General features: G+C 36.8%; 1 protein-coding gene across 2 annotated transcripts in view; it reads right to left on the minus strand.

The window, feature by feature from the left end:
• Positions 1-1,967: 1,967 nt before the first annotated feature.
• The window catches only part of LOC126975743 (O-acyltransferase like protein-like), a 60,715-nt gene continuing 45,511 nt past the window's right edge, over positions 1,968-17,171 (minus strand). For both annotated transcript variants that reach the window (XM_050823755.1, XM_050823756.1), the window contains exons 7-12: positions 16,671-16,856; positions 13,416-13,598; positions 7,248-7,398; positions 5,590-5,767; positions 5,027-5,169; positions 1,968-3,213 (exon numbers count right to left, since the gene is read on the minus strand). In XM_050823755.1, coding sequence (XP_050679712.1) covers positions 3,103-3,213; positions 5,027-5,169; positions 5,590-5,767; positions 7,248-7,398; positions 13,416-13,598; positions 16,671-16,856 — 952 coding nt within the window. In that variant the 3' untranslated portion in view covers positions 1,968-3,102. The remainder of the gene's footprint in view (positions 3,214-5,026; positions 5,170-5,589; positions 5,768-7,247; positions 7,399-13,415; positions 13,599-16,670; positions 16,857-17,171) is intronic.

Genomic DNA, 17,171 nt, shown 5'->3' on the forward strand with positions numbered 1-17,171 from the left:
TTCCATACGCCAAAGAAGTATAACTTCTAACGCGTGTACATAAGTACACACACTCTTTTTTTTTGTGTAGGTAGGTAACTAGGTGGATAGCTATTCTAGAAGCTAACTAAATAGCGGCTATTTACAAAATAATCACTGCTATGATATTCGTCAATACAGTAAGTATTATAGCTATTGGCTAAATTGATTAGAGGCACTTCGGTTAATCTGAGATCTTTTAGCTTACGGCGCATGTGGCAGCTGTCTGAGATTACATAGAATTACTACGGCAGACGCTCGCAGCTGACTAGCTGTATAGCTAACACTGAACAGGCAGCGGCGCATGCGATAGCCGATAGCCGAAATCTTCATTAATTAATTCATTCGCATCTACCTTTTCTTTTTCACGTTCACGATATAAAGAGATAAGATTATGATTATAGTACTTAGTCATTTCGTTTCTTAGGAACGATTATGTTATAATAATTCATGTTAGCTAATAAATAAATATCTTTGATAATTATTAGATTGAAATTCAAATATTTTAGAAGAACAGGCGCAACAAACTCAGCGGGTTTTTTTTTTCATCAAAATATTATTGTTACAAAGTAATATCGTACAAATAAATTTATTATTTAATAGCCCGAGGGCGGTCACTACATTCTCAATCTGTGATATCCTTAAAAAAGTCATTAATGTAATCGTAACCTTTACCACATAAACGTTTTTAACGATCCTTTAGAATTTCGTAATACATTTGTTTTGAAAGTTTTCTGAGAACTTGTTATAAAAGCATATACATCGCCCCACAAAAGACTTAATAACTCGACTTAGCCGAGTAGTAGACATTATAAGATATGTCTGTTCCTGGTATAAGCATTATAGTTATGACAGTTTGTAGCAAATTCACTCTATTGTGCCTATGTACATAGAATAACATTATCAAAATATAGCGAGAAGCAACAGTCAAGGTGTAAATTTCTTTAAATTTTGCTCTTAGTTATTCTTTAGGCCTAACCTAGGTCAGGTTATAAATAGCGCGAATAGCCCATTTCTGCAGCACAAATATTGTATTATCAATAAATACCATAGCATAATACTATGGAAATAAAAAAAGTAAACTAGTCGCGCCGTATCTATGTCAGTTAATTATTTGCAATCCTTTAATATGCCCACATTTAGATATTAAATCAGAAGATCGAGCGCAGTTCCTTTTATGCCATAGTGACATAGCTTACTGACCAACGTTAAATGTTGAACGCAATCAAAAGCCTTAGATAAATCACAGAAGATGCCAAGTGCATTCAGCGATTCCTCCCAAGCATCAAAAATATTCTTGATTAGCTCAACACCTGCATTCGCTGTTGAACGTCAAGTAGTAAAGCCAAATTGTTTCAAATGAAGCATATTATGAGAGTGAAGGAAACCATTTGGCTTAAAATTATTTTTTCAAACATTTTCGTTAGGGTCGGCAAAACTGACATAGGACGATAGTTATTCGGGCTAGAAGTGCATCCCGACTTAAATATTGGTGTAGCACATTATACGTAATAACTGTATTTGTATCTATTGACTTAATTAAAATTCTTCCATTTATACTTTCTTAATTACCAAATTTATCAAAGAGTGTTCCGAAAAGCAAAGAGCTCTTAAAACGTGATACCTGCTACTCAACCCCAGAGGAATCACTTGAACCTTGTCCACTTTTCTGTTTAGCACTCCTTTTGAAAGGTATACCTACCCATAGGTATCATAATACCCTGGAAACACCGTGCTGGGATGTTCATTCCACAGTTTGATTGCCAATTTAAGTTGAACAATAACGAACGTCACATAGGTGTAGTGCAGGAATTGGGTCAAGCAGCCGTCCCAATTATCTCTTGTCACCTAACACGGTTGACAGGAGTCCTGTAACCCATGTTAGGCACGGTACGGCACAGTCAAGCGATGACTTATTGAGCCAGTTGGGAGAATTATTAACACAAATATTGTATGTCATTATTAAAACTTTATTCTTAAAATCAGTAATAAGTTTTCTTAACATAACGTAAAAAAGCTTAATTATAACAACATAAACAGATCTAGGAACTAAATAGTATTGATATTATTTCTAAACATAATATAAATACTTAGTTACAGGTTTTGGGGCAGGTTATGGGTCCTACTTAGCGCTACGGAACGGAAGGTGTATGGAAGCAGGTATACAACAACAATTGCAAACGATGCTGCACAGGCATTACAAAACAAATAAAAGGTACACACGTTTTGATAGTTTAGACAAATATTTTATTTATCTAAACTATCTTATCGAGGAAATCGATTCCTCGTAGTGCATAGTGCATGTACAATCAAACGAAATAAAATATGAGTGGATTGCGTCATTGTCAATAAATATATTACTGTTAAAACTTGAAAATACTATAATAATATTATCACCGTACAAATACTCTCACTAGGTTTCCTACCTTAACCTAACATTGGCTAAATTGTGGGGGCCCTTCCACAAATACCAAAATAAAAAGAAAAGAATAGTAATAGAAACAATACGCGTAGCATAGAGTTGAGAGTTCATTTTCATATTTGGAAATAGAGTAGAACCTACCTATATTGATATACTTTTAATATAGATAATTAATATATACGATCATATTCGCATATTTAACTACGCAAACACAAAAATGTTTTCATCGCGGTAAAATAGTTGAACATTCGTTATCAACCCATCAATAAGCAATAGATTTCTGTAGAATTTTTAGTACCTTTTAATTGACATAAGTTACTAAATAGATTTTTTTCCCAAAAGACCCGTAAATAGTACTGATTAATGGGTTGCATACTTGACATCGATGTGAGCGAATGTGATAATTGTGAAATAGCACGCCTGTGACGTCACTGTACATTTCAGTTTCACAATAATTTACGTATGTAATGCTGCAAACTTTTTAATTGTTTTCTATTCACTACAATCGACTTCCGATGTACTTAATATTTTGAATTTCAGTTTATTCCAAATAATATTGATCATAAAAACAAAATCATGTCCACGATGTAGGTAAGTAGAACTGGATACTGGATCAGCATGCTCAATGTGACAGGCTTTCGGAACGTGGCGCAAGCGGGGCTCTACACCGGGAGCAGAATCCGCAAGAACCTCTGCACGGGCATCTCTAGCAGCACCCACAGCGGCACAGACGTTACCAGCGTCATGAAAATCGTTACGAACCAGTGACCGCCCTGCAACGTTTAAAAATTAATGATGAAGAGAAAGACTTATTTTTGATATTATTTAAATGCACTGTAAAAAAGATAAATTTCGTATTCTTGTAACACAAATTGACGGTTTCACAAGTTCCGTTTGTGACGAAGTTACGTTCCGATACCTACTGGGGAAATCGTATAATGCGTATTCTCGTAACAAGATCGAACGTCAATTGTTGGAAGTTGACCGAAAATGAAAATCTTGACGTTTGGTTGAGTTAACAAGTTAAAAAATCATGTTGTATAGCATAGATAACACTTTTATGATAACTTTATTATTAGCAATGCGTCGAGCTTGTCGTTCAAATCGTGATGATGCGCGGCTTCGATTTATGGTTCATTTAACGTTCTAGGGAAATAAATGATAGGAGAATTCGAAGCTATAGCAAAACGTAGATAGGATCGGAACTTAATGTTGACGATTATGAAATTACGAGAATAACACCGCTAGGCTAACAACAAGTATCGGAATACTAGTTCTCGAAATTTTAACTGATTGTCATAAATAATGCAAGACTGTAGGTACTTTACTACGGCCCTTATTAGGCCTGGTATCCACCAAAGCGGAGAGGAGAGGAGATTTCTCATTTGGCTATAGAATAATGCCGCGTCGAGCGATCACGCGATGCGGCGGAGCGGAGATGCGTGTAAGCGGGCAACCGGGCGCCCTTTTCCCCGCTGCCTTCTCCCCGCGCCTCACACACCCGAAAGCGTTGCATTAATCACATCTCACATCTCTCCGCTCTGGTGGAAATAACCTGACAGCTTCGTGGCTCCTCTCGTCTCCTCTCCTCTCCGCTGTGTGGAAACCGGGCCTTACGCCGGCCCGGAGACCCGGCAACTGGGCCAGCGCTATTGTAAAGATGTAGGTACACAATTCAGAGCCAAGGTAGGTCCACTAATAGATGGAAGATAGATGGAACTGGAAGGCGTATCTTAAACGCATAAATCGCAAATTACATTAATTATATCGCTAATAAAGTTGAATGTAGTAATTTTTTATGACTAAAATATATTTAAAAGTTACTAATTGGTAATGGAATAGTTACTAAAACACCACGAGATAATACGAAAAATAATTTTTAAATCGACTACTACAGACAATTTTTACGGCTGACCGCATTTTGCCGGCTTGTCGTATTTTACACAGATAAAATATTATATTAAAATATTTTTACTTTTATAGTCTGTATAATTACCTTTCGTTTGGTATATAGTGTAGCTTGTCTTACTCAGTGTATTTTTAACGAAAAAAATATATCGGTCGGCCTCCCGCGAGCAGACTGTAATGACTGTGGTGACTTTGCACCAGTGGGAGGCTCCTTTGTACAGGATGCCGGCTAGATTATGGGTACCACAACGGCGCCTATTTCTGCCTTGAAGCAGTAATGTGTAAGCATTACTGTGTTTCGATCTGAAGGGCGCCGTAGCTAGTGAAATTACTGGGCAAATGTGACTTAACATCTTGTCTCAAGGTGCCTAGCGCAGTTGTCGTGCCGCTCAGAATTTTTGGGGTTTTAAGAATCCTGAGCGGCACTGCATTGTAATGGGCAGGGCGTATCAATTACCATCAGCTGAACGTCCTGCTCGTCTTGTCCCTTATTTTCATAAAAAAAAAGACTGAACGTAGTGTTTAAATACTCTTTGACAGACATAATAATATGTCTGTTTGCCACTCAAGCACTTTTTTATATAGACATAATATGTGTTTAAATTCTCTTTGATGTCTGCTTGCCACCTAGGGGGTAGTAGTCAGATTAGTAGTAAGAGTAAACAAATGACTTCATACAATATCGAAGATAGAGGCGCCGACGGCGTTGGGCTTGAGCGCCACCTGCAGCATGTTGAAGGTGTAGTGCACCATGAGGATGGAGAGAGACAGCTTGGCTAGCACTTGCCACACCGGCCACGACATCACGCCAACCACGATCTCTGGAGAGCGATCAAAAATGCTGAACAATCTACAGGTACTAGGTTAAAAAAAAAATAGGAACCGACTCCAACCTATTACTTCTGTGTTACAGTGATGAGTGCGCATCTTAAAATTTCTCTCTCAAAATTTTTTAATAACACGCCTAAAGAAGTATAACTTCAATAACGAATGTCGCAAACGTCAGAAAATTTTAGGAACCAACTTCACCCTTTTCTTTTACTGTTACAGTGATGTGCGCGCATCTTAAAATTTCACTCATTATTTCATAACGTGCTTAAAGGAGTATAACTTCAACAAGCCACCGTGTAACACAATTATTTCTTCACCAGCTTCGTTCAATGTTAATTTTAATGCATCGTATTATCTATACAAGGCCAGGCGACAATTTTATTCTATTTTTTTTTTCAATAAATACTTACTGTCAACTTTAAAGAGGTAACCGAGCAGGACGATGGTGAAAATCATCGTGAAGATGGGCCGGTCCACCGCTCCATAGAGCGCTGTGAGCCAGGGAGAGCTGGTGTCTATCACAGCCAGGCCACCTAATATCCACAGCAACATGCCAGGCTGTGCCACCCAGTACAGCCACCGGAACCACTGCCAATAACAAACTCATATTTTAAATATTAGTACTATGTATTAGTACCTCTTACTTTTCGTTTATGGACTCAAACTTCTCATATCATCATAGTCTTCATTTTTCCTGAATGGTTTATACTACACAATACACCCTACTCGTCCTCTAGGAAAATGATTTAAACATTTACCAGTGGGAGGCTCCTTTGCACAGGAAGCCGGCTAGATTATGGGTACCACAATGACGTGTATTTCTGACGTGAAGCAGTAATGTTTAAACATTACTGTGTTTCGGTCTGAAGGGCGCCTAGCTAGTGAAATTACTGGGCAAATGAGACTTAGCATCACGAATTTTTGGGTTTTTCAATATTCCTGAGTGGCACTGCATCGTAATGTGTAAGGCGTATCAACAACCACCAGCTGAACGTCCTGCTCGTCTCGTCCCTTATTTTCATAAAAAAATCTAAAATATTCGCTGAAGATGTTTGTACGGTCTACTGTTAACAAATTGTGTAGTTAATCGTTTTGTAAAATAACGATGTAATTATTATATGTATTTATTATAACCGTACAATTTTGGAGGGATTTTATGTGTGAAGCCAAATGTAAAATCATATGCCTGAGTGTATTATTGTAAGAGTTAGACTTCTGTCTGCAGCAACACCAGTAGAGACGCCGATATACTGGCCAATTGGGCATTGTACAGTCAAATGAAGGACGGCACTTGGCGCGCAACGTGTTTATATACTTTTTATTGAGGAAACTGGACTCCCTCCAGATTGCAGCAGGTCCTAGCAGCGACACCGGCAGTCTGGCCCACGACGCACTGTACAACCACATGTACGATGGCATACTTTGTATAGACTTCTGTCTACAACAGGGGCTGCTACATGAATTCCAGCAATTATAGCGATGCCGACAGTCTTTTCCATGGCGCACTGCACAGCCAGCTGCACGACGATACACAGGTGTACGGTAATAGCTGATTTTATTAGGAATCATGAGGGTAGTTGTACGTGCTCCGCTAACAGACGACATACGCCGCGCTTGGGTTGACAAGCGGACAGAGGCTTTTGACCAATATACGGGCGTAGTAGCTACACCTGTAAACCGTGTTTACCCCCGGTAATATCCTATGGTCATCTTGTATACCACAAGATTTGTGACTCTCCACCAGTGTTGAAGTTCAAGCGGCTTAACGCTATCATTCATACAAACTTTGCAAGCTTGCGAACGCCAGTTGAAACCAAAACGTTCACCATGGAATACCAGAATCAGGACCGTTGGAGCAACTGCGCCGCCGCTACCTGACTGGTCTGGGACGGTGGGAGTGTTCAAAGGTTAGTGGAGTGCATTTTACTTCTTTCCTCATCATTCTTGGTTGATTGCAAGTGGCTATATAAATTCATTTATTAAACGAGCCAAAAACTATCGAACCTATATGCAACGTTATTACAGTCCCAAGCAACAGGTGTGTTCAATACGGAACGGGTTTACATACATTGCATTGAGCAAGCCGTACTCCTTTCTGTAGCAGATCATGATACGTGAATGCAAGTAGCAGCCCCAGTAGTGACGCTGGCAGGCTGGCCCATGGCGCACTGTACAGCCACATGTATGACGGTACACCGGTGTGCTCAATACGTAACGATCTGAAACAAAAAAGTGCGTCAGATGTAGTCCAAATCATGGCTAACAATAGTTTATGATCATATTGTACCTAGTGTTGCCATAAATACTGAAAAAAGAAGAAGATATAAAACAATTTAGAATAAAAAAGCTTATTCGAAGTGGTCTCCATTGGCTGCAATACAGTCCTTTGAACGTTGAGGCCAGTTATGAATAGAAGCACGCACTCTTTCCATGGGAAAATTCTTCACTGCCAATCGTACGAATTGTTTAACTCCACATTATCAAGGCGCAAGAGCAAGCCGTACTCGTAATACCCCACCAAACCATCACTGAAGTCGGTTAGTGCCCACGTTCACTCTGTCGACTAATTGGGAAGCTTCCTTCGAGCTTTGAGCATACACACTGTCATTTTGTTTGTTAAAATGCTGCTCAATTATAAAAAAGATCTCACCCGTAAATAAAAAATTTCTGTGACCTCCCTATGCGTAGCGCTTCAGTAATTGTTTCGATTTTAACACCCTATTCTTTTTTAAATTATCAGTTAAGAAATGACCAACACGTCTCTTATAGTCTGCACATCCTGAGTCATCTTTATAAATACGCGACATGGTTCTAGGTTCTATTCAGTTCATCTCCCGAGATAAAATATTTTGCTTTCTTCTTACTGCTTTGAGAGAGAGGAGTTCTCATTGTACCTTTTAATAGCCCGGTACCAGTAACGGATTAAGCTTACGCGGGGCCCGTAGCAAATTCTTTCAATGAGCCCTTGGTACTATATACTGGAAATAGTCCATTACCGAGTGTCTGATGTGGATTGTCTCAGTTGAAAAAGTTGTAACATTTCACGTTTTTTTCCACATCAAGAAATTCAACATCGTAGTTCCTCTCAAAAAATTATGCTCAGACAGAGGTGAGTGGGACATGCGGGGCTCGTAGCAATTGCTGCGCTTGCTTTATGGCTAATCCGGTACTGCCCGGTACACAAATATTAATATTACTTTGTGTAATGCAATCACATTGATTCGGTTCGCTCTATCACCCCACTCCGATTTAATATCGCAAAATATTGTACAATGTATTGGCGAACAAGAAAACTCAATGAACAATTGTAATATAAAAATGACAGATTCCAAATTCAATTGTAATATTTTGTTAATTTTTAATTGTAGCAGTATTTATGGCCAGTCTAAGTATATATTATTTAACAGTGGGAGGCTGCTTTGCACAGAATGCCGACTAGATTATGGGTACTACAACGGCGCCTATTTCAGCCGTGAAGCAGTAATGCGTAAGCAATAAGCATTACTGTGTTTCGGTCTGAAGGGTTGCTAGTTAATTATAAATTACTAGGCAAATGAGATTTAACATCTTATTTCATTTAACATATTATTGTGGTACGAGTACTACTCAGAATTTTTTGGGTTTTTCATGAATCCTGAGCAGCACTGCATTGTAATGGGCAGTCTACGACGAAGCCTTTCACCAGATCTCAACCAAATAACACAAAAGAATTTTCATCTACAAAAAATATTTATGTTGTAAAAGTGGTTGATTCAGTGAATACATTCAAAAGCCAAACTGCTCTATGGAACATCAATTTACTGAGAAATTTAACTTCACACTTCTCAAAGAAGAAAATTTTCCATCACATGAATGTATGAGAAAATGATGATTATAATTTCATCAAGTTGTCGGAAGAAATTCAAGGCCAAGGATCACATCTATATATATAAAAATTAATTGCTGTTCGTTAGTCTCGCTAAAACTCGAGAACGGCTGGACCGATTTGGCTAATTTTGGTCTTGAATTATTTGTGGAAGTCCAGAGAAGGTTTAAAAGGTGAATAAATATGAAAACTTTCGGCATGAATAAAAAAACAACAATTTTGTTTTGAATGAAATTGAATGAATAGTTTAAAATTAATAACTAATTAGAATCTTTTCATCTGTCTAACGTTCTCAGGAGGTAAAAAACAAACTTAATTTTACCTATAGTTGGTAGATTAACTACAGTTGTTAACTATGATGGCAATACAACGTTTGCTGGGTCAGCTAGTTAATAATAATTTTAAGAGACTATAATGTTATGTACCTGTATTTCATGTAATAAATATCTTCCTTTGTCCTTGTGTATCATTTTATTTGCGTCAACCATACATGCGTCCTTTTGTTGTAAGTTATTTCAGAATGAGCCCTTTTGCTCATTAAAGTTGCCGATCCCTGATCAACATATTATGCAATACTCACTAAATACCTCTTAAATTATAATAATAATAATAACCTTTATTTGCGAAAACTGCCACCAATTTTTTTCACAAATACAATAGATATGAAAAATTAACGTTATATGAATAAAAGAAAAAATAACAACACAATTAAAAAAAAGAGATATTGATGCTATAGAAATATGGAAGGATTACTTAAATAACTTAGATTGATAACAATTGAGGCAGCAGCTCGATTTGCAAAAAGGGAAATTATCACCAAACGTTAGGACTAACTTTTCTAACACTGATATTATGAACTTCCTAGATTTTTTTTCCGTGCAAGCTATCGTGGCAGTAATGTATGAAAATATAATTATAATATTCAAATATTTATCATATCCTATATCAAACAAAACTCAAAATTTAATAAATTTATAAATCTTAAAAGAAAAGTTATATCACGTGGTGATGTGGATCCACGCATTTACGTACATCTGCATTAGCTACACGTGTATATAATAAAAAAAATATAAAATGCATGAGTAATATAATATAATATTATACATGAAATATATCCATTAAGATACCCATCCGCACTACAATCAAAGTACTTAATTTAGTTTTTGCCCTTATTATTTTATTTTTAAAAGCTTCGTTTGAGTGCAAACTGCGAAGAGGCGGTAGCAGATTATTCCAACACTTAGTGGCTGCGTAACGAAAGCTACCACGAAATGCCGACATGTGGAAGATGGATATATCGAGTATTATGTGGAATGTTAGCATCACTTCTCCATTTTAGCTTTTTTAATAGTTAAATAGGGATTTCGTTCTTTATGAGTTGAATTGCAAAGTAGCAAAGTGCAATTTCATACGACTTCCCATTTTAATTAATGATTCTCTATTCAAATAAGGAGTAACGTGGTCTCGCCGAGGCATGGAGAAACAAAATCGTGCACAGTCGTTTTGAACACGTTGTATGAGACGTTTAGTTCGCTCCAATCCGTGGACATTACAACACTTAAAAGCCGAAACCAATATTAAAAAATTCATAACATCTTTGAAAAAGTTACTTTTGGAAAAATGTTACTATTCCATTAATGAATACCTAAAGGAAAAATATATTTGAATGTCTGCCCCTCTGTCGTTCATTGCTATGCCTTATTACGAGGTGCATGTGATAATTATTTAATACGACAATTTTGTTTAGTAAATAAGTCGCATGTAACGCAATTTAATTAATTAAATAAATAAATAAATAGACATATAATTAAATTTGGAAACAATCAAGGTGTCACAGAGTACACGTAGGTCTTTCTTTATTGAGTTTGTGATGCGGAAAGTATATCATCTATCACATTAATTAGGGCTGTAGTTATGCTGTGATGTTTCCTAAAACCTGACCGTAATTTGGGTAGAATATTATTTTTTTAAATAGGTCAGAAGTTGACTATATACAATCTTTTCCAAAATTTTAGAAGCACAAGGCAAAATACTAATTGGGTCGTAATTCGTTTATTTTGAGCGGATTGGTTTTTTTGGAGTTTAGGGCCTAACTAGAGTATTACGCCTAATATGCGAGAATATAACTGAAGCAATTAATTCATTAATTAATTTGGTGAGTGTACTTAGAGCATAAGGAAGGGATAAGCATACTCAGTGGGACTCCATCGGGACCAATTGCGTTTGAATAGTTGAAGAATTTTCGTAAAGTATTAGCAACTTCAACATCTGTTACAGGTTGAATAGTAAAAAAATAAGATCCGAATCTAGTCTATTAGAAGAATCTATATTTGCCCGAGATATACCCTCTCCTCCCGAAAAATTTAAAAAGTTAGTTGATTATAGCCTCCAGCTTCACTTAAGTTGAGGGAGAGAATTTCATTATATTTACTCTCAAACATTTTTTTCCTCATAGTTTTGGGGTTTTTATAAAAGTGTTTATATACAAAATAAATTATGCCTCTTTTTCTGATATTATTGTGTTTGAGCAAATTACTCTAAGGATGTTTACTTAAATGTGCCTTCTTAAAAGCTCGTCACGTCGCTTCGTCATCTAACGTATGTTATATGTGACCCAGGAGTAGCTATGTTCCTTAATTCTAGCTGTTTTTATTGGTGCAATATTATTGAAAACGTGTAACTACAGATTTAAGGTAATAACGGAATACTAGATAGAGGTAACAATTACAATAAGACCGTTTTGTTTAAATTTGATAAAAGTGCGTAGCTTGGACTAATGTATACTGGGAGATGTTTTAAGTTAAAGCATTACATAGTAGTAAATGCATTGTATAGTTTTGTGAATTTCCCTGATTTGATCAATCCATGGCTGCTGTTAAAATTAATGTTGTTGACGTCTCTCCAATCTAATTCGTAATGGTTAATATCCTTTGGAAAAAACCACATATTTTTTTTTGCTGACCCAGCAAACGTTGTATTGCCATATAAAGTAATTAAAAAGATATTCAAAAATTAAAATTTTTGGGGTATAAAAATTTGATGACGACTAATTCTCAGACCTACCAAATATATCGTAGATACATAAAATTTATCGCACTACAAATATTGTATTCGATTTCCATCTTGCAACCCTGTTGCGGAACTCTGTAGATGAAATAGAATATTATAAAAATCGCGATATAAAATAGGTGTTGATCGTAGAGGGTTGAAAATTTTGGGTTGTATGTATTTTTTAGTGTTGTATCATAAAAAATTAGAAAATAAGTATTTTATCAAAAAAATTAAAAAAAAATAGGGGCGTACTACCCTTAACATAAGAATCGATCAAGCCGTTTCGGAGGCGTTTAACTACAAACACCGCGACATGAGATATTATTTTGGGATTTATTGTTCTTAGTTTGAGGAAATAATTTGTTATTATTTTATGTTAGGTTATCCCACTTCTAGGATTAAATACAAAAGTTACATACTTATTACCAAGTTTATTAATTGTACGGCCGACCGGTTAGCGGTCAAAGCGATGGACGCGTAATATTGAGAAACTCGGGTTCAAATAAATATAATTTCTCCAGTTGTGTATTTTATTATATTATTTATTGAGTGGTGCGCGTTACTTAATTATAAATAATAACTACAAGTAATAATAATTTAGACTCATAACTAATTTGTTATGTATATTACAGCCATTGTAAAATACTCCATTGATTGAAAAGAGTGGGCGTTAAGTTTCTTATGTTCTTCTCACGAGGTCAACTTTTTACGATCATAATTTGGTAAATTCAGTAATTTAAAAGAAATATTTAGAGACCCCGAAAACTGTAGCCTTTCGATCGGCCGATAGGGCCCGACACAGTTGGGTCTGTGATGAGCACACTAGACATCTATCGGCCGACAGTTTTAGGGACGATTCACTATTAGTTTTAAATCGGCTATTGATGAGTCTGGCCGACTAAACAATCGGTGGTGTGCGCGCCTAGAAGAGCGCTGTATTGATTTAACAGTCGGCCGATAGTTTGCTGACGGTTCAGTTTGAAGGCAATCGTGTAGCCTATCGTCCGCCGTCGTCGCGTATCGGCCGATCAAAAGTCTGCAGATTGCGGGGTCTCTTATAGTGACCGCTGAACCACTTAGTTTAAGCCTTTTTGAATAAAGTTTATTTGACTTTGACTATTATCAATAGAAAGCCACATTTTTGTGAGTGTCAATATTAACACGAAAGATGAAGACTTTTTCGTGATAGTTTGATTTTCAAAGTAGTTCCCAGAAAAATCGTTTGAACACTAAAAATACTTTAAATTGCAAATCAACGTTTGCCGGGTCGGCTAGTAAGTAATAAAAAAAGGAATAGATGGGTCATTTGGGTGTACTCACTCAGGCGTGTTAATAAATAGAATTTCCTTGAAGTCATATTTATAGCAGATGATGAAGTTAGCCAGAATGGAGAGCAGCAGCATCGCGACGAGGAAGACATTGGCGGTGCGCCGCCGCAACCGAACTAGTACCAGCATCAGCACTACGGCTACCACGTACAGCTGCATGTCCACCGCAATGAACCTGGCATACACATACATATATACGCTCGTCGTTACTAATGGAAAGCGTTTTTACAAATTAATAAAAGCGGCCACGTGCGATTCGGACTCGCCTATGAAGGGTTTCGTAGCAGCAATAATAATATAAAAGCTATATTGAAAGGAAAATTATATTAATTTGATTAAAATGGAAAAGGCAAAAAATCTTTGCTGAAAATCATACAGTGCAAATGAGCTCTTGTCATTTATACCTACGTATAAAAAAAACTACTTAATACATCTCATTCAAAACAATTTTCGGTGGAAGTTTGCATGGTAACGTTCATCATATATTTTTTTTAGTTTTATCGTTATCTTATTTTAGTGGTTACAGGGGGGGACACATTTTACCACTTTGGAAGTGTCTCTCGCGCAACCTATTCAGTTTACCTATCCATAGATACCCCACACGTATGGGTTTGATGAAAAAAAATTTTTGAGTGTCAATTCTTAGTATGGGGAACCCCCAAAATTTATTGTTTTGTGTCTATTTTTGTGTGAAAATGCTACTGCGGTTCAAAGAATACATCTACTTACCAAGTTTCAACAGTATAATTCTTATAGTTTTGAAAAAAAATGGCTGACAGACATGACGAATCTATAAGTGTTTCGTCTTTTGCCATTGGGCTACGGCACCCTAAATATGCGACGAAAGGCGAAAGATTTTTAGAAGAAATATATTTGATACAAATATCTTTCTTCATTACATACATTCGTTACATACATTTTACAGGTTACATTTCAAAAAATGAACAACTTAGTGAAATATTGTCTTCAACTTATTATTTCTTGCTTTTCTCTCTGTAAAAATATGTGAATCTAAAACAAAATGCAACTTTTTAAAATGACGTCTGTGTCAAACCTATGCAGTGTCAGTAAGAGTAGCATAAAGTTGGTTTAAGCGTTTTCAATCCAGAAATTATCATGTCAAACATGCACAACGCTCTGGCTGCCCTGCTACGGATAAAATGGACGCCATTTTACATAAAGTGGAACAAGATTGGCATAACTTTAGTTACGATATAGCTGAAGAATTGGTAATCATCCCATTTGAAAAAAGCCAGGGCACAAAATAGCTCGATATTTAAGAAACCCAACGAATCATCCCAATCCCATGAATCATTTGCGAATGTAATCAATCCGAATCGTTTTTTGAAGGGATTGATAACGTGATGAAAAGTGGATCACGTACGACAAGGTTCGAAAGAGTTCAAGGGTTTGTTAGGCTTCACAAAATGTGGCAGAACCCGGGTTAGCTTGCAATAAGGTAATGCTGTGTGTATGGTAAGATGGGAAAGCATTGCCTACTACTAGTTTTTACCGCCGGGCAGAACCATCTAGAAAATAATTTTATATTTTAAACATCATGATTGTAATAATTGTATGAACGAGTTAGTGCATGGCACACACTCAACGCCTGCTAGGAATGTCTTCCTGTTGACAGTACGCAGTCGGTAGTGGTTTACGTTGAATTAAAGAAAAACGAAGCATTAAGTCTTATTTTATTGAAAGTTGTCGTGAAGGTCGAAGCGGACGGTTCGCGAGGATTGCTGCGCACAATTAATAATATTATAGATTAATAAAACATAACAAGTACCTAAAGTAGAAGCAAAGAATCGTATTTCACATTAACTCAATGACGTTTGCCATGTCGATGTATGGTGAGAGGTGACCAGTGAGCGGTCAGCTCAATACCGTCTCCTCTGTTGCGCAACATTTCGAAATATCGAAATTAGCGAACTTGTCATAAAGCAAGCTACGAACATTGGAGACTTTGGAGTCTAAAGAGAACATACACACATACAAACACAATAATGATCATAATAAAATGAATGTTAAAAGTTAAAACAGAAAACTTTTGCATTGCTTAATACGCCGTTGTCGGTACTCTAACATCTAGATTTTCTTTTCGAATTGTAGCACCTGCCCAATGATATTATCAGCTTCTGAAGAACTGCAGAGCATACAGTTTACGATACTATTGTAAGGAATATTGCCTACTGCTCAGTGAAATTTAAGAGAGGATTATATCCGAAGATATCGTCGCGCTATTTATAACCTAAGTGCTAAACAATCATTGAGCGCAAAATTCAAGGAAATTAACATCTTGACTGTTGCGTCTCAATATATTTTTGATAATGTAATGAATGTTCATAGGCACTTATGTGAATTTGCTAGAAACTGTCATAACCATAATGATATCACCAGGAACTTATAATTACTTCTATCCCTAAGTCGAGTTAGCAAGTCTTTTGTGGGGCGATGTATATGCTTTTACAACAAGATCCCAGAAAATGTTAATAAAAAGTATTACGTTGTTTAAAGGAATTGTTAAAATAATGACTTTCTTAATGATACCACAGATTGGGAATGGAGCGACCGCCCTCAGGCTATGAAATAATAAGTTTAGTTGTACAATACAAAAAAAAAAAAAAATTCAGCGCAATCACGGCTTGTGATAGAAGCCGCAGAAGATATCATGATACTGTATCGACAAGTATACGACGACCCGACGAATGGTTAATGACCTTGACTACTAAGCTAGAGGTCCCGGGTTCGAATCCCGGTAGATGCAATCATATTTACTTATATGATGAATAGGGATGTTTGTTTCCGAGTCATAGATGTTTATATGTATTTATGTATGTTTAAGCAAGTATATCGCGTTCCCACCGAGCGATTTGTTGACATTTGAATTAACATTAAACAAGTCTTATAACTATATTTACAATGCTATGACTACATAAAATTAAAACTATCATTACGTGGAAGCGTACCAAGAATACTGGCAGCAATTCCGCGTTGGATACCTAGGCTGATCTGTTGACCGAAATAGCTGCCAGCGCTTGGGTTTCCAGTAACCTTATTGAGGCGCGAAGACATTAGTCTCGACACCAAATGGCACAAAGATGTATGACTCACTGAGACCGATATATTTGCGACGCTTGCTGTAAGTATATTGTATTAAATAAATCGTTGTCTTGTACCTTATGCCTAGTTTGGGGCAAGATAATTTGTGTAAAAGTGTGTCAATATTATTACTATTGATACGCACCAGGTTTGCAGGAGACACTTGAGCTCAGGTTTGTATAAGTTGTGCACGAAGAGCGCGTGTGCCCACCACTTGATGCGACAGCGGTCGCTCTCAGCCTCCATCACGGGGCTCCACAGAGGTCCATCGCCCAGCCGGCGCACCCACGTGCCGGAAAACCCAACCATGAACATGTACACCGGCCATATCCTGGACACGGTCCATCAACATACACTTTAATTAAGATAATTAATCTTGTATGTCAAATAAAGTAGTTCTTGTTTGGACGGCCATTTTCTATCGAACACAAGTTGTCCGACGCCATTTTTGTGTTGCAGAAGAGGACTATTCGCGCTGTTTATAACCTAGGTCTAGAATCATTGAGAGCAAAATTTAAAGAAATAAACATTTTAACTATTGGCTCTCGATATATTCTTGATAATGTTCCGAATGTTTTGACATGTAGTGAGTGATTTCATACCCTTTTTTGAATAAAAATACTTTAATTTGAATTTGACCCTATTT

Source organism: Leptidea sinapis, chromosome 37 (genome assembly GCF_905404315.1).
Source record: "Leptidea sinapis chromosome 37, ilLepSina1.1, whole genome shotgun sequence".
In the NCBI taxonomy this organism is placed as follows: Eukaryota; Metazoa; Arthropoda; class Insecta; order Lepidoptera; family Pieridae; genus Leptidea; species Leptidea sinapis.